At 37.9% G+C, this 24,292-nt stretch overlaps 1 protein-coding gene across 1 annotated transcript; it reads left to right on the top strand.

The window, feature by feature from the left end:
• Window positions 1-207: 207 nt before the first annotated feature.
• On the top strand, window positions 208-23,988 carry PSMA6 (proteasome 20S subunit alpha 6). Its single transcript, XM_086363585.1, has 7 exons — window positions 208-373; window positions 16,720-16,814; window positions 17,178-17,259; window positions 17,986-18,141; window positions 20,476-20,654; window positions 21,901-21,995; window positions 23,762-23,988. Exons 1-7 carry the CDS (start codon window positions 298-300, stop codon window positions 23,817-23,819), a joined length of 741 nt encoding a protein of 246 aa, XP_086219711.1. The 5' UTR covers window positions 208-297; the 3' UTR covers window positions 23,820-23,988.
• Window positions 23,989-24,292: the final 304 nt, after the last annotated feature.

Genomic DNA, 24,292 nt, shown 5'->3' with positions numbered 1-24,292 from the left:
TCAATTCATTCTCCAGATGAAAGCTCTAAACCGCCACAAGCCGAACGTCACCTGCAATCTTCAAGCCGCCCACAACTGGGGCTGGCGCAAGCTCAAGTCGAAGAACCCGCTCTTCCCCACCCCCACCAGAGGCGGGGCCTTGGAGCTCTCCCCGCGCTGGGGTCTTAACTTCGGTGCGCAAGAGCGGAAGAAGCCAGCCGATGGCCCGGAAGCAGTCGTAGCAACTTCCGGAGGGGCTTGTACGCCTGGTGCGGGAGCTACGGGGCCCGAGATTGTGCTTGGAATTAGTGGTGCACCATGTCCCGAGGTTCCAGCGCTGGTTTTGACCGGCACATTACCATTTTTTCTCCCGAGGGACGGCTCTACCAAGTAGGTGAGTGAATCGCGTTTGCCTTTGGTCCACTCGAATTGCTCTGTCATGGTACGGCCTGCAGCAGGAAGACGCGGCCGGAGTTTAGTCCCGGGCTGAAGCGTTGCCGAAGCTGGGACTGGAAGAGGGCCGAGTCCATATGGAGGTCCCTTGATGTTCCCAGCGCTATCCGCAGGCTGGGATGGGAGCCTGAAGGCGGAAGGTCTCAGGCTGTCCGGGGCAAGCGGCCGCATTGCCTGGTCACTATAAAGAGTTACAGGAAAGTAGGGCTGTTTAGCCCAAATGGGCCCAACGTCTGTAGTCATCTAAAGGGTAATTGATTCCTTAACCTTCTAGTGAAAACGTTTCCTCTTCGTTTTCCTTTGCAGTATAGACTTCCTGGTCCTGTGGTTAATTACACGTAGACTTTCAGAACCTCTGTGTGTCAGACGTTGTGCTGGTCCTAGGGGACGCAAAGATGTCACACGCTCACTTATCCTGAAGCTCGCGGCTTAAAGGGAGTGACATACGTAAACAAATGGATAAAAAGCACCAAATAACAAATTACTGGAGTTCAGGACATCTGTGGAAAACTGGTAGACGGGATGAGTGGCCGTCAGCTCTAGAGCTGCTCTTGAAACTAACATCCTGTCTTAACCCACGTCTGATTGGGTGCTGCTGTAATTTAAAAGTTGGTTCTGAATTGTAGGTGAGGTATAGTGAACTAGCTGTTTCCTGAAGAACAGCTTCACTGGAGATAAACCCTAAAGTAGTTAGCGTTATTCAGTATAGCAGTACATTTTGGTAGATCAAAAAGGTGTCAGGGTTTAGGCTGTGATTGGAGAAGTCAGTATTAGGAGAACCTGGTTTACAACTGGCCGGTGATGGTTTTTTTTTTTTGAGTGAATTTAGCACCCCAGTGCCTTGGTGAGGTCAGTGATCGTCTGTGCTTGGAAATCATAAGGAGGAGTTGGCCTTTAAATGAGGTTCTCTTCACAGTGTAAATGTTAGAAATAAAGATAACTTGGAATGAAACCAGACTACTTTATGGCTATATACTGGATATAATGTAGTAAGAAACAACATCATATAGGGTAATTCGCTAACCCTTTTAACTCATCCCCAGTTGAAAAATATGATCTGAGATGATACCTGTATCTTCAAGGAAGTTTCATTTTAAAAGTTTCATCCCTGAGTTTTAAAGACTTCTGTATTGGCTGTGCTTTGAATGTTCTATTTCATGGTTTTTATATGCAAACAGGGAAAGTCACTTAAACTAGACTTTTGTATACTATAAAGTCCAGCAGTAGGCTTTAATGCTTCCCAGATTTGGTGAGTTGAAAGGCTGAATATAGTGTCATTTTAATAGTTTAAAAAGACTTGGAGTAGAGCATGCAATTCAGAACAGGTTAACTATCTAGACAGAATAACTTTAAGCTTTGTTATTAGTTAACCCCCTAAGCTTAGTCTTTGTAGCTAACTCCCTCTGCTCCTCAGAGCACTGGTTAGGCATTGCTGGGAAAGGGAACGGAGAAGGCCATGGCACCCCAGTCCAGTACTCTTGCCTGGAAAATCCCATGGACGGAGGGGCCTGGTGGGCTGCAGTCCATGGGGTTGAGAAGAGTCAGACACGACTGAGCGACTTCACTTTCACTTTTCACTTTCATGCATTGGAGAAGGAAATGGCAACCCACTCCAGTGTTCTTGCCTGCAGAATCCCAGGGACGGGGAAGCCTGGTGGGCTGCTGTCTATGGGGTCTCACAGAGTCGGACATGACTGAAGTGACTTAGAAGCAGCAGGAAAGGGAAAGTGAAAGAATAGTATGATTAAGCAGTATAGTGGTGAAGAGTTCAGGCCCTGGAGCCATAACTGGATTCAGATTCCTGCTCTGCTTCATAGATAGTCCTCACCTGGGCAAGTGATACAACTTTACCTTTAGTTTCTGTTTTCATAGTTGGCCTAATAATTCCTCCCTTTTGTGGTGGTTTTGAGGATTAAGTAAATAATATGTGTATAGTGCTTAGCACATTATTAAGTTTTCAGTAAATGCTGTTTTTTATTTGATTCTTTGGCCTTTTGTGTGTGTGTGTGTGTGTGTGTGTGTGGTCTGTCAGATAGTAGCTCTGTAGACATGGACTGTTTCTTTTATGGTCCATCCATGCTTGATTCTCTAATGAAATATACATACATTGTCACAGTGTTGTGAATATTGTTTGTTAGTTTCTAAACTTTAGAATCTGCCGAAGACAAAACATGTAAGACAGAGTGCAAATTGTTAACGGTGACAGTGGAAAAATAGTAGAAGAAAAATAGGAGATGACAAGGGAATGGAAAGGTTAGTGGAAAGGATTAAAGATGTTCCTCATCTTCTATAGTTGGATTTCAAAAGATAAATGTGGTCTAAAGTTGATACATTTAAAAAGTACAGGTATAAATTTAAAGTTATAATATTATAAACAAACTGTTGATGGTGTTTGTTGTCAAGGAATAGGGAAATTTTTTATTTTTACCTGTACACTTTAATAATTGTTGAAAATTTTCTTTTAATGTGTTCAAGACGGTGTGTGTGTGTAAACGGTAGAGCTATATAAAGAGTATTTGGGTTTGAAATCCAACTTCAGGAATTTCATATGTTATCAGTGGGAAAATAGGTCCGTAAGCCTGGCTACTTTAGAGCCCCTGTCTTCTGCCTTGTTCCTGGGTATGACTGGCAAGGCAGATGGGAGCAGTCACTTGAATTTGCCTCCCAGGTGAAGTGAGCGCTGCCTGGTTGTTCCTGAGAAGGGAGCATGCTGATAAGAAACGGAAAAGAAGTGGACTGGTAGAGACAGACTGGAGAGGATGGTTTCCTAATCTAGAAGGTGGTAATGTGTATTGAAGCCAGGATTCCTGGGGAGTCCTAACTCCACACCAACTAGAGGAAGTATAGAATTTTACAAATACTACATATGTAAAATATAATCCCATTTACCTATAGATGTAAAGTACTTAGTGTCTGTCACATAGTATTAATAAGCAGTCAGTAAATGTTTCTGTGAGGAATGCTGTTAAAATCCCTCACAGAAACATGGCTGATAAAAATGGAAGTTTTTTCACCTCAGGAGTTTCACAAGTAAACCCACTTACTTACTTACTGTTTGCCTCTTTTGCTGTTTAAAAAAAAAAAAAATCTTGTTTTGGGGACTTCCCTGGTGATTCAGTAGCTTAGACTCCATGCTCCCAATGCTGGGGGCCTGGGTTCAATCCCTGGTCAAGGAACTACATCCCACATACCACAACTAAGAGTCTGCACGCCTCAACTAAAAGAGGCTGTGTGCCACGACGAAGATAGAAGACCCCATGTGCCACAACCCAGACAAGCACAGCCAAAAAATAACAATAACCATAAGAATTCTTGTTTTAAAGTAGTGTTTCTCAACCCAGACTTCTCATGCCCTCCTTCAATCGGATTTGAAATTGAATGTGTACATGTATACATATATATGTGTGTGTGTGTGTGTGTATATATATAATACATACATATTCAGTTCATTCGCTCAGTCGTGTCCAACTCTTTGCAACCCCGTGAACCACAGCACGCCAGGGCTCCCTGTCCATCACCAACTCCCGGAGTCCACCCAAACCCATATCCATTGAGTCGGGGATGCCATCCAACCATCTCATCCTCTGTCGTCCCCTTCTCCTCCTGCCCTCAATCTTTCCCAACATCAGGGTCTTTTCCAGTGAGTCAGCTCTTTGCATCAGGTAGCCAAAGTATTGGAGTTTCAGCTTCAGTCCTACCAATGAACACCCAGGACTGATCTCCTTTAGGATGGACTGGTTGGATCTCCTTTCAGTCCAAGGGACTCTCAAGAGTCTTCTCCAACACCACAGTTCAAAAGCATCAATTCTTCGGCACTAAGCTTTCTTTATAGTCCAACTCTCACATCCATACATGACTATTGGAAAAACCGTAGCCTTGACTAGACGAACCTTTGTTGACAAAGCAATGTCTCTGCTTTTTAATATGCTGTCTAGGTTGGTCATAACTTTCCTTCCAAGGAGTAAGCCTCTTTTAATTTCATGGCTGCAGTCACCATCTGCAGTGATTTTGGAGCCCAAAAAAATAAAGTCTGACACTGTTTCCCCTGTTTCCCCATCTATTTGCCATGGAATGATGGGACTGGATGCCATGATCTTAGTTTTCTGAATGTTGAGCTTTAAGCCAACTTTTTCATTCTCTTTCACTTTAATCACTTTCATCAAGAGACACTTTAGTTCTTCACTTTCTTTTTTTTTTTTTTAGTTCTTCACTTTCTGCCATAATGTTGGTGTCATCTGCATATCTGAGGTTATTGATATTTCTCCTGGCAATCTGGATTCCAGCTTGTGCTTCATCCAACCCAGCGTTTCTCATGATGCACTCTGCCTATAAGTTAAATAAGCAGGGTGACAATATACAGCCTTGACGTACTCCTTTTCCTATTTGGAACCAGTCTGTTGTTCCATGTCCACTTCTAACCGTTGCTTCCTGACCTGCATACAGGTTTCTCAAGAGGCAGGTCAGGTGGTCTCGTATTCCCATCTCTTTCAGAATTTTCCACATACTAAAAGTATACAAAAAAGTCATGGGATCAAACTCTGCTATGTTCTCAATCTCACATCTGCCCCGACACACACATGCTCCTCCCCACACACACACCACCAATATTTTTAATGACCCCACCTGCTTGAAAAATCACCATTTTGAGGAATGTAATATTAGGAGGCACTGTGAAATGAGAAGCACTTCCTGCTTAAGTTTAAAGGTTAGGGAAAGACAGAATGGCAGTTTCAAAAAAAATCTTAACGATAAGATTCTAATTGTACAGCATTCGAATTGGATGTTGACACATCATGCAGAATACCTGCCTTGTCCCAGTAGAACACCTTATTTTTTTGATAACCAAACTTTGAAGAATGTAGGAGCCATATTTTTCCAGCCAGTGTTTATATGGGGAAAAATATTTTCTAGAATCTCACACAGGTTTCTGTTTGTTTTTTAGTTCAGTTCAGTCGCTCAGTCATGTCCGACTCTTTGCAACCCCATGAATCACAGCACGCCAGGCCTCCCTGTCCATCACCAACTCCCGGAGTTCACTCAGACTCACGTCCATCTCGTCAGTGATGCCATCCAGCCATCTCATCCTCTGTTGTCCCCTTCTCCTCCTGCCCCCAATCCCTCCCAGCATCAGAGTCTTTTCCAATGAGTCAACTCTTCGCATGAGGTGGCCAAAGTACTGGAGTTTCAGCTTTAGCATCATTCCTTCCAAAGAAATCCCAGGGCTGATCTCCTTCAGAATGGACTGGTTGGATCTCCTTGCAGTCCAAGGGACTCTCAAGAGTCTTCTCCAACACCACAGTTCAAAAGCAACATGTATTTATTTTCTCCCAGTTTTGTAAGTTAGAAGTCTGGTAGGCTTAGGGTCACACAGGCTGAAAATCACAAGGAGGCTACATTCTTTTTTAAAATTTAAGTTTAGATTTGTTTTTTATTGAGGTAACATTGGCTTATAACATTATAAACATACTACATCATGATCGCCACCAAAAATTTAGTTTCCATCTCAGTACAGCGTTTTAGACAAAATTATGGGTGAAAAAGTCTTGACTTACATTCCTTTAATTATCAGAATTTCAGAATCACCTGTAGATGCTTCGCAATGAGTGCCCATAAATGGGATGTGCATCTGTGCTGTTGCTGGCATCACAAGAGCAGCTCCTATTGTGAGCCACTGTCGGGCATTGTGCGCTTGTCCTGAACATGTTGTCACAGTACCTTTTATATTTAGCCCTTGTTTTTTCCTAGTGTTATACAAATCAGTCCTGGAAAAGTTGAAAAGTGTTGGGAAAAATTGTAGGGGAGGAAGCAAAGTGTGTGAGAGAGATTACTATGGAAAGAGGTCTCTATATACAGACAACTGTTTATTAACTATTTTATTTATAATCAAGGATGCAGTTTTCATTCTAACGTAACGGTTTGTTGTTAGATTGAGCCCTTTGAACCTGCTGGTGTTTGACTGCTTTTTACCTGTAAAACTAGCTCTTTCATGTGGTTCAACCTAAGATAGATACATATATATGTATGTATATAACCTAATATATATATTTACACACACACATATATACTGGTAACTTATTATGTATTTAAATTAAAGATTAAGAAATTGAGGACTTGAGATGAACTATAATCCATTATAATTTTTCCTATTTAAAAAATAAGAAATGGGCTATCAGTTCTTTTCTTGCATAATCTTGGACATTCAAAAACAGATTACTGAGGTAAACATAACAGTGTTTGCTAGTTTTGTAAGTTTCTGAAATTTATCCAAAAAGCAAAATTTTTAGTGATGGAAATAAAGTGTTTAATTACTGTTTCTGACATTTAAATTCTGACTCAAAACTAAATATGCCTTTTAAATACTGCCTATAAACTTCTGTTTTTTAATTGGCCTTCATGCTCTCCTCTGCTGTAAACTGTGATATTACTTTTACCCTACCAGTGTTTCTTTTAATTACTGTCTAGATTCTTTAATTGAATCTAGAAATTATAGAAATTACTATAGAAATTGCTATAATATAGAAGTTACTATAGAATTTTTTATAGAAATTTTTATAGAAATTACTATAATATATTTTATGGTGGTGTTATTTTTAATTTAAGTTGTAGTATAGTTGATGTACAATATTATATAAATTTCAAGTGTTCAACATAGTAATTCACAACTTTTAAACGTTATACCCCATTTTAGTCATTATGAAATATTGGCTATACTCCCTGTGCTGTACAGTGTGTGTCTTTATAGCTTATTTTATGCTTGTGGTAGTGTTATAATGGGGATTCATTTACACAGAATTTTACTGAAAATTACACTGTAATGCCACATGGTAAGTACCAAAATATTGATACAGAGAAGGGTACTTTAGGAAGTGACACTGACAGATAGAGCCAGGAATGTTTCCTCAGGGGAGATAAATTGACCTACATGAAGATTAGATAAGGAAACTTAGGGAGACCTGTGTATTGATCAGTCAGCTGTGGCTGGAGCAGACAGTGACAACTGGAAAAAGATTGTAGCAAAATTTTGAAAAGTTTTGGATGTCATGCTACAGTTTGGACTTTGTCCCATGGATTTTGGACATAGCCAGTAAAAATCGTTAAGAACAAGATTATTAAGTAAGATAGCAGAAGAGTTGGGTATAGAATTAGAGTTAAGAGTAGAAAGGGACAGATGACAGGAAGACCGTTTTGGAGAGGGTTGTTCCAGTAATCCATGCAAACAAAAGTAGATAGAATAGTACAATGACACATGTATTCATAACCCAGCTTTGATGACTGCATTTGTCAGTCTCAGTTGTCATTTGTCAATCTCAAACACTTAGCCCTCTCTGCTGGAGTGTTTTAAAGCAAATCCTACATACAAGAGTGGACATTTCTCTGATAAGAGGAAAGTGAAGAGTCAGGAATGGTACCCAGGTTTGTAGCTTGAAAACTTGAGTGGTTAGTAATCTGAGATAACTGTAAGAAGCAGGTTTGCAGAGATAACTGCGTGCATGCTCAGTCTGACTCTTTGTGACCCCATGGACTGCAGCCCACCAGGCTCCTCTGACCATGACATTTCCCAGGCAAGGAGTCCTTCTCCAGGGGATCTTCCCAACCCAGAGATCGTACCCGCGTCTCCTGCATTGGCAGGGCGAATTCTTCACCCCTGCACCACCTGGGAAGCCCAAGAGTTGGGAGAAATGAGCATTTACAAATACTAAATTCAGAGCTAAAGATGACAGTTAGTAGTGATTATATAGGAAGATCACCCAGTGATAGGGAGAAGTGATAGAATCCTTGGGGATACCAGTATTTAAGGAGCCAGCTAAAGAGATGGAAGCAGTGAAGGAGACTGAAAAGTAGGAGATAAATAGCAGTAATTTTTTTGGGGGGGCTGCATCTCATGGGATCCTAGTTTCCTAGCCAGGGATCAAACCTGAGCCCCCTGTTGTGGAAGTGTGGAGTCTCAACTACTAGACCACCAGGCAAGTCCAGGGATGATATTCTTAACTAAGAACTTTAAAAATTCAGTTTCTTAGATGCACTAGCCATATTTCAGGTGCTCAGTAGTCACACTTGGTTATTGCCTATTATATTGGATTTTGCAAATATAGAACAGTGCCTTCGTCACAGAAAGTTCTGTTTGACAGCAGTAGTCTATATAGAGAGGGAGAGAGGACTAGGACCCCTTTAATGGATCTTTGCTGATTCATAGGCACATTCTCTGTTGAGAAACATTTTTTATATGTAAAAATTTTTTTTATATTTTGTGGGAGCAAATTTTAATATGTGGTGAGAGCCGTAGCTCTTTTCCTTGGTGGCTTCTTATGTTTTGCATTATTTAAGCAGAACAGGTAAGTAATGCACATGAGTGAAACCAGCTGGTGAGACAGGAGGAGGAGTGATGGGAACTGTGACAAACTACAGAACACACGTCAGCCCTAAATGGTTTTTGCTCTGCTGGACAGTTGCTATGAGGGTCAAATGATACCAGAATTTTTTTCTGCAAAAAAATAAACCTGCTTTTATTTTATCAAAGTTTTAGTTAATTAAAATTTTCCTAGAAAACTGTGTATTCTAAACCAATTTGAGTAAGCTGGATTGGGTCCATGGCCAACCTTTGACTTAGTGTCTACTGGTTGCAAATGTAATTTTTTTTTTTTTCTAATTTTATTTTATTTTTAAACTTTACATAATTGTATTAGTTTTGCCAAATATCAAAATGAATCCATCACAGGTATACATGTGTTCCCCATCCCTCCCCCTCCTCCCTCCCCATACCATCCCTCTGGGCCGTCCCAGCGCACCAGCCCCAAGCATCCAGCATCGTGCATCGAACCTGGACTGGCAACTCGTTTCCTACATGATATTTTACATGTTTCAATGCCATTCTCCCAAATCTTCCCACCCTCTCCCTCTCCCACAGAGTCCATAAGACTGTTCTATACATCAGCGTCTCTTTTGCTGTCTCGCACACCGGGTTATTGTTTCCATCTTTCTAAATTCCATATATATGCGTTAGTATACTGTATTTATGTTTTTCCTTCTGGCTTACTTCACTCTGTATAATAGGCTCCAGTTTCATCCACCTCATTAGAACTGATTCAAATGTATTCTTTTTAATGGCTGAGTAATACTCCATTGTGTATATGTACCACAGCTTTCTTATCCATTCATCTGCTGATGGACATCTAGGTTGCTTCCATGTCTTGGCTATTATAAACAGTGCTGCGATGAACATTGGGGTACACGTGTCTCTTTCCCTTCTGGTTTCCTCAGTGTGTATGCCCAGCAGTGGGATTGCTGGATCATAAGGCAGTTCTATTTCCAGTTTTTTAAGGAATCTCCACACTGTTCTCCATAGTGGCTGTACTAGTTTGCATTCCCACCAACAGTGTAAGAGGGTTCCCTTTTCTCCACACCCTCTCCAGCATTTATTATTTGTAGACTTTTGGATCGCAGCCATTCTGACTGGTGTGAAATGGTACCTCATAGTGGTTTTGATTGGCATTTCTCTGATAATGAGTGATGTTGAGCATCTTTTCATGTGTTTGTTAGCCATCTGTATGTCTTCTTTGGAGAAATGTCTATTTAGTTCTTTGGCCCATTTTTTGATTGGGTCATTTATTTTTCTGGAGTTGAGCTGTAGGAATTGCTTGTATATTTTTGAGATTAGTTGTTTGTCGGTTGCTTCATTTGCTATTATTTTCTCCCATTCTGAAGGCTGTCTTTTCACCTTGCTAATAGTTTCCTTTGATGTGCAGAAGCTTTTAAGGTTAATTAGGTCCCATTTGTTTATTTTTGCTTTTATTCCCAATATTCTGGGAGGTGGGTCATAGAGGATCCTGCTGTGATGTATGTCGGAGAGTGTTTTGCCTATGTTCTCCTCTAGGAGTTTTATAGTTTCTGGTCTTACGTTTAGATCTTTAATCCATTTTGAGTTTATTTTTGTGTATGGTGTTAGAAAGTGGTCTAGTTTCATTCTTTTACAAGTGGTTGACCAGATTTCCCAGCACCACTTGTTAAAGAGATTGTCTTTAATCCATTGTATATTCTTGCCTCCTTTGTCAAAGATAAGGTGTCCATATGTGCGTGGATTTATCTCTGGGCTTTGTATTTTATTCCATTGATCAATATTTCTGTCTTTGTGCCAGTACCATACTGTCTTGATAACTGTGGCTTTGTAGTAGAGCCTGAAGTCAGGTAGGTTGATTCCTCCAGTTCCATTCTTCTTTCTCAAGATCGCTTTGGCTATTCGAGGTTTTTTGTATTTCCATACAAATTGTGAAATTATTTGTTCTAGCTCTGTGAAGAATACTGTTGGTAGCTTGATAGGGATTGTGTTGAATCTATGAATTGCTTTGGGTAGTATACTCATTTTCACTATATTGATTCTTCCAATCCATGAACATGGTATATTTCTGCATCTATTAGTGTCCTCTTTGATTTCTTTCACCAGTGTTTTATAGTTTTCTATATATAGGTCTTTAGTTTAAAGCTCCTTGGTTCCTACTTTCTTTGACTATCCAGTCTGGTGGTAGAGGGGGAAATAACACAGTTGAAAATGCTAAAATTACTAGTGAAATAGGAAATGCTATGGGAATTCAGAGAAAGGGTTGAAGAATCCCTTCTAGGACAATCAGAGAAAGTATCCATGGGAAATGGAGGACACTTGAGGGGAAGGACAGGCTAGGTGGAAATAAGAGTGATAGCGCAGTCCAGAGAGGACTTGAAGAAGCAAAAAGTACATTGTAAGAGGAGAGGTGGTAAAAATGGCAAACTAGTAGCCCTCCATATCCATAGACAGGCTTCCCATATGGCTCAGTGATAAAGAATCTGCCTCCCAGTACAGGAGATGCTGGTTCAATCCCTGGGTCAGGACAATCCCCTGGAGAAGGAAGTGGCAACCCACTCCAGTATTCTTGCTTGGGAAATATCATGAACAGAGGAGTCTGGCAGGCTACTGTCCATGGGGCTGCAAAAGAGTCGGACACGACTTAGTAACTAAACAATAACACCCATAGATGGGAGTATTTTTTAGGCCAAAATTGTGTTCTGAACAATCAGGTAATAACAGCTGGCAGTTGAATATGTACTGAAATTAAGTGAGATCAAGGATAGTGACCCAGTTATTAGACCCAGGTATACATCTGTATAGAAAATGTTGTTCCTAATATTTATATCTGTAACACCTATAGTGATAATCATTTTATTACTGATAACTGGTCATTTGTATTCTGTCATTTTCTAGATTAGTATGGCTAGAGGTTTGTATTAGTTTCCTGTGGCTGCTATAACAAATTACTACAAACCTGGTTGCTTAAAACAACAGAAATTTATTCTCTCACAGTTGTGGAAGCCAGAAGTCTAAAATCTGTATCATTGGACCAAGATCAGAGTCTCAAGCAGGGCCATTCTGTCTCTGGAGGCTCTAGGGAAGAATGCTTCCCTCCTCTTGTCCACTTCAAGAGGCTACCAGCATTTCTTGGCTTGTGGCTCCTGCTCCATCCCTCTAATCTTCAAGACCAGCATTTGCAAATCTCTCTGCTCCTCCTTCATAGCACCTTCTTCTCTCTGTGTGTAAAATTTCCATCTGTCTCTCTTAATAAGGATACATAGGAATGCATTTAGAGACCACCAGAATAATCTCCCCATCTGAAGATTAACTTAATCACGTGTGCAGAGTTTTTTTGGGGGAAAGGAGCTGTACATGGTAATGTTTGCAGGTTCTAGGAATTAGTACATGGATATCATTTGGGGACTGTTTTTCAGTATACCAAAGGATTTATAATTTTATTGGTATTTTTCAAACAATCAATTTTTGACTTTTGCTCATGTCCTCTTTTATGTCCATTTCATTGATTTCTGATCTTTATTATTTCTTTTTTCTAATTTAGTTTTATTTTGCCTTTTTTAGCTTCTTAAAGTAGAAACTTAGGTTTGCAATGTAGAACTGGGGGCCCTAGCCGCTTTCTGACTGACTTCACCAGAGGCCATCAGTGGTTCTTGCCACGGAGCCACTTAGCAGTCCAGCAGGAAGAAGGTCTAGAGTGAGTCTGCTAGCAAGATAGTCTTATATAATGTAATCAGGAAGGTGCCATCCCATCACCTTTGACGTATTCAGTTAGAAGGGAGTTAGAGATACTAACTGCTCAGGAGAGGGGATTACACAAAGATGTGAACACCAGGAGGCAGGTATTGTTGAGGGGAGGCCACCTTAGGATCCTACCACCATAGTGGTAAAATTCCTTCTGAACACTTTGAGCTGCATTCTGCAAGTTTTGTTATATTTTACCATTACTACTCAATTCAAAATATTTTAAAATTTCCTTTGTGGTTACTTCTTTGACCTATGGATTATTTAGAAGTATGTTTTTAAATTTTCAAATTTAAAAAATTTCCAAAATATAAGGTTTCTAGCACTTTACAATACCATCCATTTCCCCTGTGTGCCCACTCCATCCCAGGCTAATCGACTTTTTCTCATCCATTTTGTAAAGTGTGTCTCTGGTTGTCAGCATATATTTGAATCTTGCTTTTTTATCCGTTCTGACAGTTTATGCTTTTCATTGGAGTATTTCATCTATTAACATCTAATGCAATTGTTAACATGGTTAGATTTCTCTTTTTTTGACATGGCTAGATTTTTTTTTTTAATCAATTCTTTTTTTTTTAATTGCTTATTTAATAGTTTTTTAAAAATCAATACATTTTTTAAAAGCTTTAGTTTTCTTTTTTTTCTTTTGGCTGCTTTTTTTTTTAATTTTAAATTTTATTTTATTTTTAAACTTTACATAATTGTATTAGTTTTGCCAAATATCAAAATGAATCCGCCACAGGCATACATGTGTTCCCCATCCTGAACCCTCCTCCCTCCTCCCTCCCTATACCATCCCTCTGGGTCGTCCCAGTGCACTAGCCCCAAGCATCCAGTATCGTGCATCGAACCTGGACTGGCATCTCGTTTCATACATGATATTTGACATGTTTCAATGCCATTCTCCCAAATCTTCCCACCCTCTCCCTCTCCCACAGAGTCCATAAGACTGTTCTATACATCAGTGTCTCTTTTGCTGTCTCGTACACAGGGTTATTGTTACCATCTTTCTAAATTCCGTATATATGCGTTATTATACTGTATTGGTGTTTTTCCTTCTGGCTTACTTTGTATAATAGGCTCCAGTTTCATCCACCTCGTTAGAATTGATTCAAATGTTTTCTTTTTAATGGCTGAGTAATACTCCATTGTGTATATGTACCATAGCTTTCTTATCCATTCATCCACTGCTGGGCATACACACTGAGGAAACCAGAAGGGAAAGAGACACGTGTACCCCAGTGTTCATCGCAGCACTGTTTATAATAGCCAGGACATGGAAGACATGGCTAGATTTTAACTTATCATTTTATTTATTTCTGTTTGTCTCTGTTTTGTTTGCTTGTTTTTTCCTCAGTACCTCCTCCCTTGCCTTCTTTTTGATTATTTGAACAGTTTTTGGAATTTCATTTTAATCTATTAGCCTTTTGGCTACATCTTAGCATTTTTTAGTCTTGTTTTAAGAATTATAATATATATGCTTAACTTCTTTCCATCTTTCTTAGAGTTAATGTTTATCATTTCACAAAAAATGTACAAGCCTTAAAACATTGTAAGTCAACTTACTCCCTTTCCTTCTGTAAGTAATACATCTCCATATTTTACAAACTCCATAAATGTTATAATTTTTGTTATGTATTTTTAAAGAATTAAAGAGAATAAAATAAGTCTTTTATATTTATCCAGGTATTTACCATTTTTTGATGTTTCTTATTTCTAAAGATTGGGTTTCTCTTGGTACTATTTTCCTTCAGCCCAGGGAACTTCTTTTAGCATTTTTGTTGCAGATCTGAAAGTGTCTGTTTTACTTTCATTCTTGAAGGATGTTTTTGTTGAAAATAGAATTCTGAATTGATGGTTTTTCTTTCCACAATTTAAGGATGTTCCACTATCTTCAGGTGAAATCCATGGAATTTAAATCATTGTTCTCTTGTATGTAATCTGTTCTTTTTCTCTGTTCTCAACGTTTTCCCTGCTTTTGATTTTCAGGAATTGGACTGTAATGAGTCAGGGCCTTTTTATTTATTCTGCTTGGAGTTTGCTGGATCTTCAGCGTGGAATTTTATGTCTTCTGCCAAATTTGGAACATTTTAACCATTATTTCTCAAATTTTTGTGTCTGTTTTGGGTCTCATTCTTTCCTCTCCAGTTAACACAGTTATACCTGTTGATATTAATCTGCAGACTTGTATTTTTAAATCTGTTTTCTCGGTGGACCACTGGTTAGGACTCCGTGCTTCCACTGCAGGGGCACGGATTCTATCCCTAGTCCAGGAACTGGACCCCACATTGTCATGCAGCAAGGCAAAAAACAAAAAGTATACTTTGATTCATTTTTCATACTCTCTGCTATATTATCTCCATTCTGCAGTTAAGTCCATTTGGTGAATTTTTTAATTTTAAATTGTATTTTTTAGTTTTGTGATTTCTACTTGGTTCTTTTGTACTTTACTGAAATTTCTTTCTTCATCTTGAATATTTTTATTATGTCACTGAACATAGTTTTAATAACTTTGCCTGCTAATACAACATCTGGATCATCTAAGGGTTGGTCTCCTATAAGTAGATCACATTTAACTATGTTTTGTTTTCTTTTTTAGTATGTTGAGCAATTCTGGATTATATCCTGGGCATTTGTAAATGTTGGGTTGTAAAGACTGGATTTTGTTATGTTCCTCCTTCTAGCAGGCAGTTAATTGATGGCAGCTTAAATCTCACCTTAATTCTTTTATCCTAGCTAAGATGCTTGGAGTCTGTCTTTTGTTATGTGTGGTTATGGAATCAGCCAGAGATTTGGGCAATAAAGACATTGAGGATCTCCCTCTCTCCTTTCTCTCCCTCATTCTCCAGCAGCTGTGATTACTCCCCCAAGCTGTTCTCTAGCTCTTCAGGTCAAAAGGACTGAATTTTCTGTGGGTGTTTAGCCCAGACTAGGGCCTGCAGGCAAGCTGTAAGTCATGAAAATGGGAGGTTGACCCCACTCCATTCCCTTCTTCAGGCACGGACTCCCTCTCTAGAATCTGTGTACTTTTGGCCTCTCTCTGGTATCTTTGGGCTAGTTATTGTTTTGGCTAGAGTTTATAGTTTATCTGGAGGATTGATCTGGTACAGGCTTTATTGATCATATGAGAAACAGAACTGAGAAGCATTATGAAACATATTTTAGAAATTATTTGTGGTATAATGAGATGGTAAAAACAAGTTATTATAATTTGATAAAGGATTTTTATCACAGCTCCTATTAAAGGTAAGTTCTTTGGTGTCATAGGTAATATCTTCCTTAGATGAGCCTCATCACAGCGGCTTTTTGAACCAAATGAGACCAGGCCTCAGACCTGGTGTGCAGAGTAATACTTGACAGAATTTTGAAAGCATTTATTATGTGTCAGATGTAAATAACAACTGGAGTAGTGAGTGATTTTTTTCTTCTATATTTCCTCTGTATTTTCTACAGTGAGCATATATTAAATTTTGTTGCAGTTTTCCTGTTTACAAAATACGTTTTTATTAAGTTTAAATATTACAGAAATAAATAACATTGAAAGGGATAGTCTCATCTGTAATTCTGCTCTCCATAGGCAGTCTCAGCTAAACCATGTGGTACCAAAGTAGTTTGTTTTTATAAATCACTTTGATCAGCTGTTTTAACGTGGGAGTGGTTTGACAGCAACTAGAGAAGTGCACAAGCTGTAGTTTGTTATAGATAAACTAAAGAATCCAATAGTGTAAGTAATGTGAAAGTTGCAAACAACATGATCCAGAAATTTTCACCTTGGTAGAGAGGGTAAAAAAGAGTAACAACAATTAAAGCTGCATACAATCAATTAGTTATTGACCGAAAGTTAACAGAAATAATAAATTTTGAGAAAATGTAAAGCACCTAAATTTTACCCAGGAAAACCAGACGTGGTAGGAATAATGGCTATAAAACAGATTTTTTTTTTTAATGATAAAACAATTGATAAAGATTTGATATGATAAAAATTGATTATTGGAAATTTAGTGTTTGCTCCTGATGAAAATGATCAAAATGAAAAGAAATACAGTTGGTTTAATCATGGTTTATTATTATCATTATTATTTTGATTTTGCATATCTCAGATGGCATTCCATGTTAATCAAGCTGTTTATTTTTAATGACTGTTTATTACTGAATTGCATGGATCTATGATCATTTATTTTACATTTTAAAAAATCTGTTCTATTTTCCAGAATATGCTTTTAAGGCTATTAACCAGGGTGGCCTTACATCAGTAGCTGTCAGAGGGAAAGACTGTGCAGTAATTGTCACACAGAAGAAAGTACCTGTAAGTAGTACTGCCCAGATAGGCAGTTGTTGCAGAATGCAATGTAAGAATGTCTCATGAGTTTGTACAAGGGTATATTATTATCTGTATATGTTATTTCTATAAGCAAAATGGCATTTCTAGGTCTTTTGTCTTCAGGTACCTCAGAACACACTTTGGTGAGCTAAAGTTCTTGTCCACAGAAAACATATCATCTTAAAAAGGAAAACAGAGTAGTGCCCACGCCTCCATTTTTTATTGGTTTTAACTGTAAAATGAACAGAAGACATTTATAGTTCATTGTTATAATTCCATAATGTTTTTTTATCACTACACAGAGACCTGTGATTTTTTTGTTTTTAATTATCTTGATTTGTTCTTTAGGACAAATTACTGGATTCCAGCACAGTGACTCACTTATTCAAGATAACTGAAAACATTGGCTGTGTGATGACAGGAATGACAGGTGACTGGCTGATACTTACTTAGATTTGTTATTTTCTTCACATTATTTTTAATTTTAAAAGGCTTCCCTGCATATCTGATTTGCAGTCTTCCAAGACTAGTATCAGTCTTCGGAGTATTGTGTGCTTTTTTGAAACCGTAAGTTTAATAGAATTAGATATCTATGCTGCTGTCAGGGAAACTGAGCGAGGCCCCTCTCAAAAATGATTGATTTCATCTATGAAATGGTTTAGTAATTTATTTCATCTATGATATGGTTCATAATTTAAGGGGACATAAGTCAGTATATCTCAAACCTGGTGATAGTGACACTGGTTAGAAGTAGGTGACAATTGTGAAAATAACTTTGGGTTTCTGTTTTCTGAAATCAAGGGAACATTCAAGTCTACAAAAAGGTGGAGAGAAACCTTATTCTTTCTCCTTATACCTTGTTCTTTGGGAGATTATTAGACACTTTTAGAAATTATTGTGATGGCTGATGAAGAAGAGTTCAGCATAAAAGAGCAGAGCTATCTATGTATAGGACTTCATCTTTTACATTTTTTTCCTTGTCACATACTTATTGCTGAGTCATTCACTGTATGTTGGTGGGAGAAAAAACCATTGTGGACCACTTCTGCTTTCCTTAAGTCATAATGAGATACATGCATATGTTGTGACAGTTACCTGGCTTTGAGGTTCATGCTTTCCTTCTAACGAAATAAACCTTTGTTTCTTATGCTCTAAGCTGACAGTAGATCCCAGGTACAGAGGGCACGCTATGAGGCAGCTAATTGGAAATACAAGTATGGTTACGAAATTCCCGTGGACATGCTGTGTAAAAGAATTGCTGATATTTCTCAGGTCTACACACAGAATGCTGAAATGCGGCCTCTTGGTTGTTGTAAGTATGCAAACAAGTCTCCCAAATAATTAATGAATTCAGATTGTTTTTTAGAGAACATACATTAAGAAAGTTATTTCAGCAAGACTTGGGTTTTGAACATGTGGTTTGGAAAATCATGAAAGGTGAGAAAAATCTTTATAATAAATGGGTGTTGGAAGGATAGGATTCACAGCAGTCTTTTAGGCACACCTTTGAACATGAGACACTATTAGGCTTTTGTAGTGGAGATTCCACTGCAACTCTAGATTACTAGTTGAGTGAAAATGCCTAAATTAGGCATCTTAACATTGTAGTTGTTTCTTTTGACCACCCTAAAGATTCAGGGTCACACACATATGCCTGTGATTCATATACTTTATATTTTATATACTTTATAGTCATATAAAGAAGAATAAATTTCTTCTTTTAAAAAAACAAGTAAAATTTTATTGGGAGAGAAATAAGATTTATTGATTTAAACTTAATGGAATAAGTTAGCCTGGAAAATTCAACATGTCTGTTTCAGACAGCATGTCATTTATTTATGAGAATTAAAGCAGTCAGTGTAATGATTGACCTATTACTTAAAAAAGTCTCCCTTGATTTCTTCAGTGATACTCTTCTCCTCTGCCTCCTCACTTTCCTTAGTTTATCCTCTTCTACGGGTCCCTTAAATGTTGTTTATCAGGTTTCTCTCCTTGGTCCTTCTGTCCTCTTTGTTTTGTCTGGGTAATCTCATCTGCTTTCATGGCTTTATTTTACTATCTCATCTATATGTCAGTCACTCCCTCATTAGCTTTATCCCAGTCTCTTCCTTCATGTCCCACAGATACTTCAAACTTGAAATCATTGCTCTTTTCCTACTCTCATCCTCAACTTTTTTCCTACCCCCACCTCACCTTCCCTGGTCTTCTATTTAGTCAGACTATCAAGCTTTACTGCAGAATATCTGTGTCACTTTTCCATCATCTCTTGCCTTTGCCACCTATTTTACCACCTTTCTCCCTTCTTACTCTTTCCTAGACTGTTCCATATTGCTACCTGAGTTGTCATCCTAGAGTTTTGTTGTTTTGTTGTTAATATGATGTACAGGGTCCCTTACAGTGTATTCCCAAGTTGCCTCTTTCTTGTGCTGCATTTCTCTGTCCTGAAACTGCTGTAATACATGGATCTTTTTGTCGTTCCTGGGTGTGTCCTGACCCATTGTGTCCCTTTGTGTGTGTTCCTTTTGCCTTGATTGCCCTTCGGTTCCTTATCATGTGTTAAACCCTGCTCATCTGGAGTAAGGAAGTGTTAACTACCCCGCCCCCCAGGTAGTAAGTGGGTATCTCTTTTGTGGTGTCCTTGGTACTTTCTATTGTATGTCAAGTATAAAATGTAAAGAAATGTTATGGATAACATAAGACACTATATTAAAAAGGTTCAGATGGGGTTAAGCCCTTCTTTGTTACCTGTTCTGCTGAGTAGAGAGAAGTTTGGCGGTGGTGTTTATCTTAATTGTATGTCATTATAATAACATTTAATATGTTATGTGTACAGAATTTAGAATTTGGTTTATACTGACTAGTACAGGAATATATATCAACAGTAACAAAGACGGGCATTATAGATAGAGGTGAGCAACTAGTCCCTAGGTTTATTTCACTTAGTGCCAGCATTCCCAAGGTGAGTTCCATACACTTTGAGTTCTCTGGAACCTTAATAGGTAGTTCCTAAATTAAAAAAAAAAAAAGTATTCTATGGTCAAATAAATTTAAGAACTACTGAGGTAAAGTAGATCAGCTTACAGCAGAAGATTTTAGAACACTTAATATGCTTCTGTATATTTTCTAAAAATAATATGTGAAAGGTCTATTTTCCAAATTTATCTGACCAGTTAACATCTTGAGGGGTTGGGGTTCAGAGGAACATGCTTTAGGTAATAGCAGGGATTAGAAGATTGTTTGTATGTTACATTTGTGATCATTTAGACCTTTTAAACTCTGTGATAAAACCTTTTGCAAAGTGGAGATTTATTACCTAATTTATCTGTGGAGATAAACTATGTTTTGTTACTAGTTTTCTTAAAGCAAAACATTTTTTTAAAAATTTTTTAAAGAATTCTGAAATTGGCTAACTTGATTTTCTTTGCTTTCATGAGTTTCCTTTTCTATATAACATCATTTAATTTCCACGTTTATTGAGCACTTACTATCTGTCACCCATTAAAAAACCTGTTCTCAGGAATTACATATATGTATATATCCTAAAAAAGCCAGAGTAATTAAAAGATATGTGACAACACCAAGATAAGATGAAATCTGGTTGTATGAAGGTTTAAGATATTTAATGAGGGTCTTTCTCTCTGTTTAGGTATGATTTTAATTGGTATAGATGAAGAACAAGGCCCTCAGGTGTACAAGTGTGATCCTGCAGGTTACTACTGTGGGTTTAAAGCAACTGCAGCAGGAGTTAAACAAACTGAGTCAACCAGCTTCCTTGAAAAAAAAGTAAAGAAGAAATTTGATTGGACCTTTGAACAGACAGTGGAAGTAAGTTAACTGAAAGGAGCTGACCTTTTTTTTTAATGCTGTTTAGAATAATGAAGATGGTTGCATAATTGACAATCTTTATAAGCTATTCCTGGAATATTCATGATATCCAAATTTGTCAGGTTAATAGTAAAATTGGTGTCACATGGGAACCGTGAGGACTGCTTTATTCATCTAATTCTCTGTCTCATACTGTATTTGAGACTGCTTTCAGCAAAACACATAAAATGGGAAAATATAACTGAGAGTCAAGTCAAGACCAGGCCGAAAACCTGCATGGCTGGGATTTAAATTAGACTTAAGCTAACTGGAAGCAGAAGTGAGAAAGTTGAGTCAGTAATATTGCTCTTACGGTCCTAAAAGAAAAGCAGTCACACACCAAGTTTTCAGGGAAGCAGATATCTTCATAGTAAAATAGTATGCTCACAGGAGGACTTGACAGAGAAATTATAACTGGAATGCCTAGAGTCAGCATTAAGCAGTATTCTTGAGGGGATTGTTGGTTATGATTGGAAAGTTTTAAATTGACAGGACAAGCCAAAATTCCTATACAAGTACTTAGTAACAACCTTAGACTAAAGAAGCTTCTTATTTATTGCCAAGAAGTTAAAAACAAAATTTTAGTAAATTGTTGAAAAGAAGGTCTGGGATACAGCAATTCTGAAGACTAACATGATTCTGATAAACAAGAAAGGAAAAATTATCATCTAATACTTTGTTTGGTTGGCAGTATTATCATATACTAACAGGAAATGTGAATCTCGTTCTTATGTGGGAGGTACTGTTTAAATGTCTCTTAAGTTTTTTTTTTTTAATTGCAATTCATAGTTACGTGAATTAATTAATCACATCACGTACAAAGCCACTTAAAACATTCTTAAACTATTATCACTGTAAATTCCTTAAAAGAAGGCTGTATTTATCTTTTATCCTCTCCACGTCTTACTCCAAGTACTGAGCCTATTGTGTGGCATGTAGTGATCATCAGGTAAACAGACTGTTTTGTCTTAATCACCCTGTTTTTCTTGTGAGGTGCCTTTCATTTATAGCTCAACTTGGTATAAACAAGTTTCTTGTTATTGGCAGGCAACATCTTAGAATTAAGCAATCTGTGTGGCTGTTGAACTACCACCTCAAAAATGAATAGCTTGTGGTTAATTCATGAGTTGAAAAAGATGAGGATGAGAAAAATCTTGGAATCTCTGAAAAATTCTATATTATTTTAAATATTGATACTTTTTTTCAGACTGCGATTACATGCCTGTCTACTGTTCTATCAATTGATTTCAAACCTTCAGAAATAGAAGTTGGAGTAGTTACAGTCGAAAATCCTAAATTCAGGTGAGATATATTGTTGGGTAAGGTACTTAAAGAAGTTTGCCTGGTGATAAATTCTGGTGTAGAAAGGCAGAGGTATGTTGGTTCATTGACCTATAACTTGAAGAAAAAACACTTTTTTGAATGAGTTAGGTTTTTCCCTAGCACTTGAGAGATCTGGTTTTGTTGTTATTGTTGTTTATTTTACTGTTTGTTTAACTGCGTCGGATCTTGGTTGCAGCACGCAGCATCCTTGTTGCACACTCTGCTTGTGTGTGGGCTCCAGAGCTCACAGACTCGGTAGTTGCGGCGCACAGGCTTAGTTGCTCCACAGCCTGTGGGATTTAGTTCCCCCATCAGGGATTGGACCCGCGTCCCCGTGCACTGCAAGGGGGATTCTTAACCTCTGGACCACGAGCAAGGTCCTGAGAGGTCTGTTTTAAAACTTATTGGATGTCTCCTTAAAACAGACATAACTGCTTTTTTTCTCATTTTATTTATTTTATACCTAATACCAGAGGTGATATATAATAACCTCTTTTATATAAGGAGTAAAGTAAGTATAAGAGTTTTTCTTTTTTTAGCTTAAGGCCAATAGAAATTCAGCTCCAAACTAGTAGTTTTCAGATGGAGCTTTGATTATTTAGTGGTTATTTAAATGGTGCTTTGAAGAACAATATGAAATACTGATGTACATCAGACCCTATCTGGGTATCTTTGAAACCCCCAGATTTTGCATACAGCTAATTGAATATCTGATGCTGGACTGGATGCTTGTCTGTTCTTACTCACAGCTTCCATGAGTCAGGTCTGTACTGGGTGCTTAACATGTTATCAGCTCACTTAATCCTCCGAGCAGACTTTTACCATGAACCTGATACTCTTGTGAATAGAGAATGTTTCTGTTAAATCACAGATGCAAGGAAGCTGCTGGAAGGCATGTTAACTGTTACGTGTATTTACTTTTAGGTCAGAATTAAAAAAACACATGTCAAGTTTAGGGCTGGGGAACAAAAGTAGTAAACTAAGCTTAACCAGACCTTTCAGAGCTTCCTTAGTACATTTTTCTAGTTTGTCCTTTTTGTTGCCTTCGGGTAAGTGATATAAACTTGAAAGATTTAAGAAAAACTTATAGAACTTTTTAAAAAAACATAATTGAATTCCCCTTTATCCCCTGGAGGAAAAGATTGCCTTTTTTTTTTCTTTCTTTTTTTTTAAAGCAGTAAAATTCCAGCGGGAGCAATTTCTCTAAAGGACCTCCAGTTAGTTCTTGTGTTCTATTCTGAGACCCTTCTATAACCTTTAAAATCTTTATTTTCATCTACTAGTTAAATAAATAAGAAACCAAAGAGCCTATGTCTTCAGAAAACTCTTGTATCATTTATAAATTGTGATAGTATTTAAATAATAAATAGAATATATATATATTTATATATATAAATAATAGCTAGATAGTAAGTATTTAAATAATAAGCATAAACAACTGTATAAACTACTTGCATGCACACAAAGTCACTTCAGTTGTGTCTGTGCAACTCTGTGGACTGTAGCCCGAAAAGCTCCTACTGTCCATGGGATTCTCCAGGCAAGAACACTGGAGTGGGTTGCCATGCCCTCCTCCAGGGCATCTTCCTAAATCAGGAATCAGGTGGGTATCAACCTATCAAATTGGGTGATAGGTACACAAAAGGTCATTGCTATCCTACTTTTGTATGTGTGTGTTTATTTTGCATAATAAAAGGTTTTCAAAAAGTAAATAGTTGTGGGGTTTTTTTCCCTTTGCCTTCCAGGATTCTTACAGAAGCAGAGATTGACGCTCACCTTGTTGCTCTAGCAGAGAGAGACTAGACACTGTAGTTAGTTTACCAAATCCGTGACGCCACTTGCCTGTGTGTTTGGTAACAACAGACCAACATTTTGGGGGCCCCTCGATTGAAAAAGGAACTTCTCCCACTCTTGCTGCCACTGAAATGGTTAGGACTCTGTCTGTATAAATAAAACCAATGCTTTTGGAAAATAATCGCATCCTGTCTTTTTTACCTCACATTTAGAGTATTAAGTCTTCGGTATGTGCACACTGTTAAATTAGTGTTCACCACCTTCACATGGTAGTTTTTATTCATCTTTGTTGAGGGATCCACGTTTCTTTGGCTTAAGGAACTTAATAGCCAGAAATTTAAACTGTAGCTTGTATGGCATAATTAATAAATCACAAACTAAAACTCTGGTTTCAAAACTTGCTCTGACTGTAGTAACTTGGCGTGGGAAGCCGTCTTTTTTACAATTCCTCATTCATTCCTGAACTTGAATTCCAAGTACCA

This window comes from Bos grunniens, chromosome 21 (genome assembly GCF_055505025.1).
Source record: "Bos grunniens cultivar Pamir isolate PY7600 chromosome 21, Bosgru_T2T1.0, whole genome shotgun sequence".
Classification (NCBI taxonomy): Eukaryota; Metazoa; Chordata; class Mammalia; order Artiodactyla; family Bovidae; genus Bos; species Bos grunniens.
Note: the sequence above shows the minus strand (reverse complement) of the source record. Positions and strands in the feature narration are given on the sequence as shown.

Bases quoted from the DNA above. Each gene is read 5' to 3' on its own strand.
- PSMA6 (XM_086363585.1), top strand. From the start codon at position 298: ATGTCCCGAGGTTCCAGCGCTGGTTTTGACCGGCACATTACCATTTTT. The intron at 17,260-17,985 runs GTGACTGGCTGA...TTATGCTCTAAG, and splicing joins TGTGATGACAGGAATGACAG to CTGACAGTAGATCCCAGGTA. The intron at 18,142-20,475 runs GTAAGTATGCAA...CTCTCTGTTTAG, and splicing joins AATGCGGCCTCTTGGTTGTT to GTATGATTTTAATTGGTATA.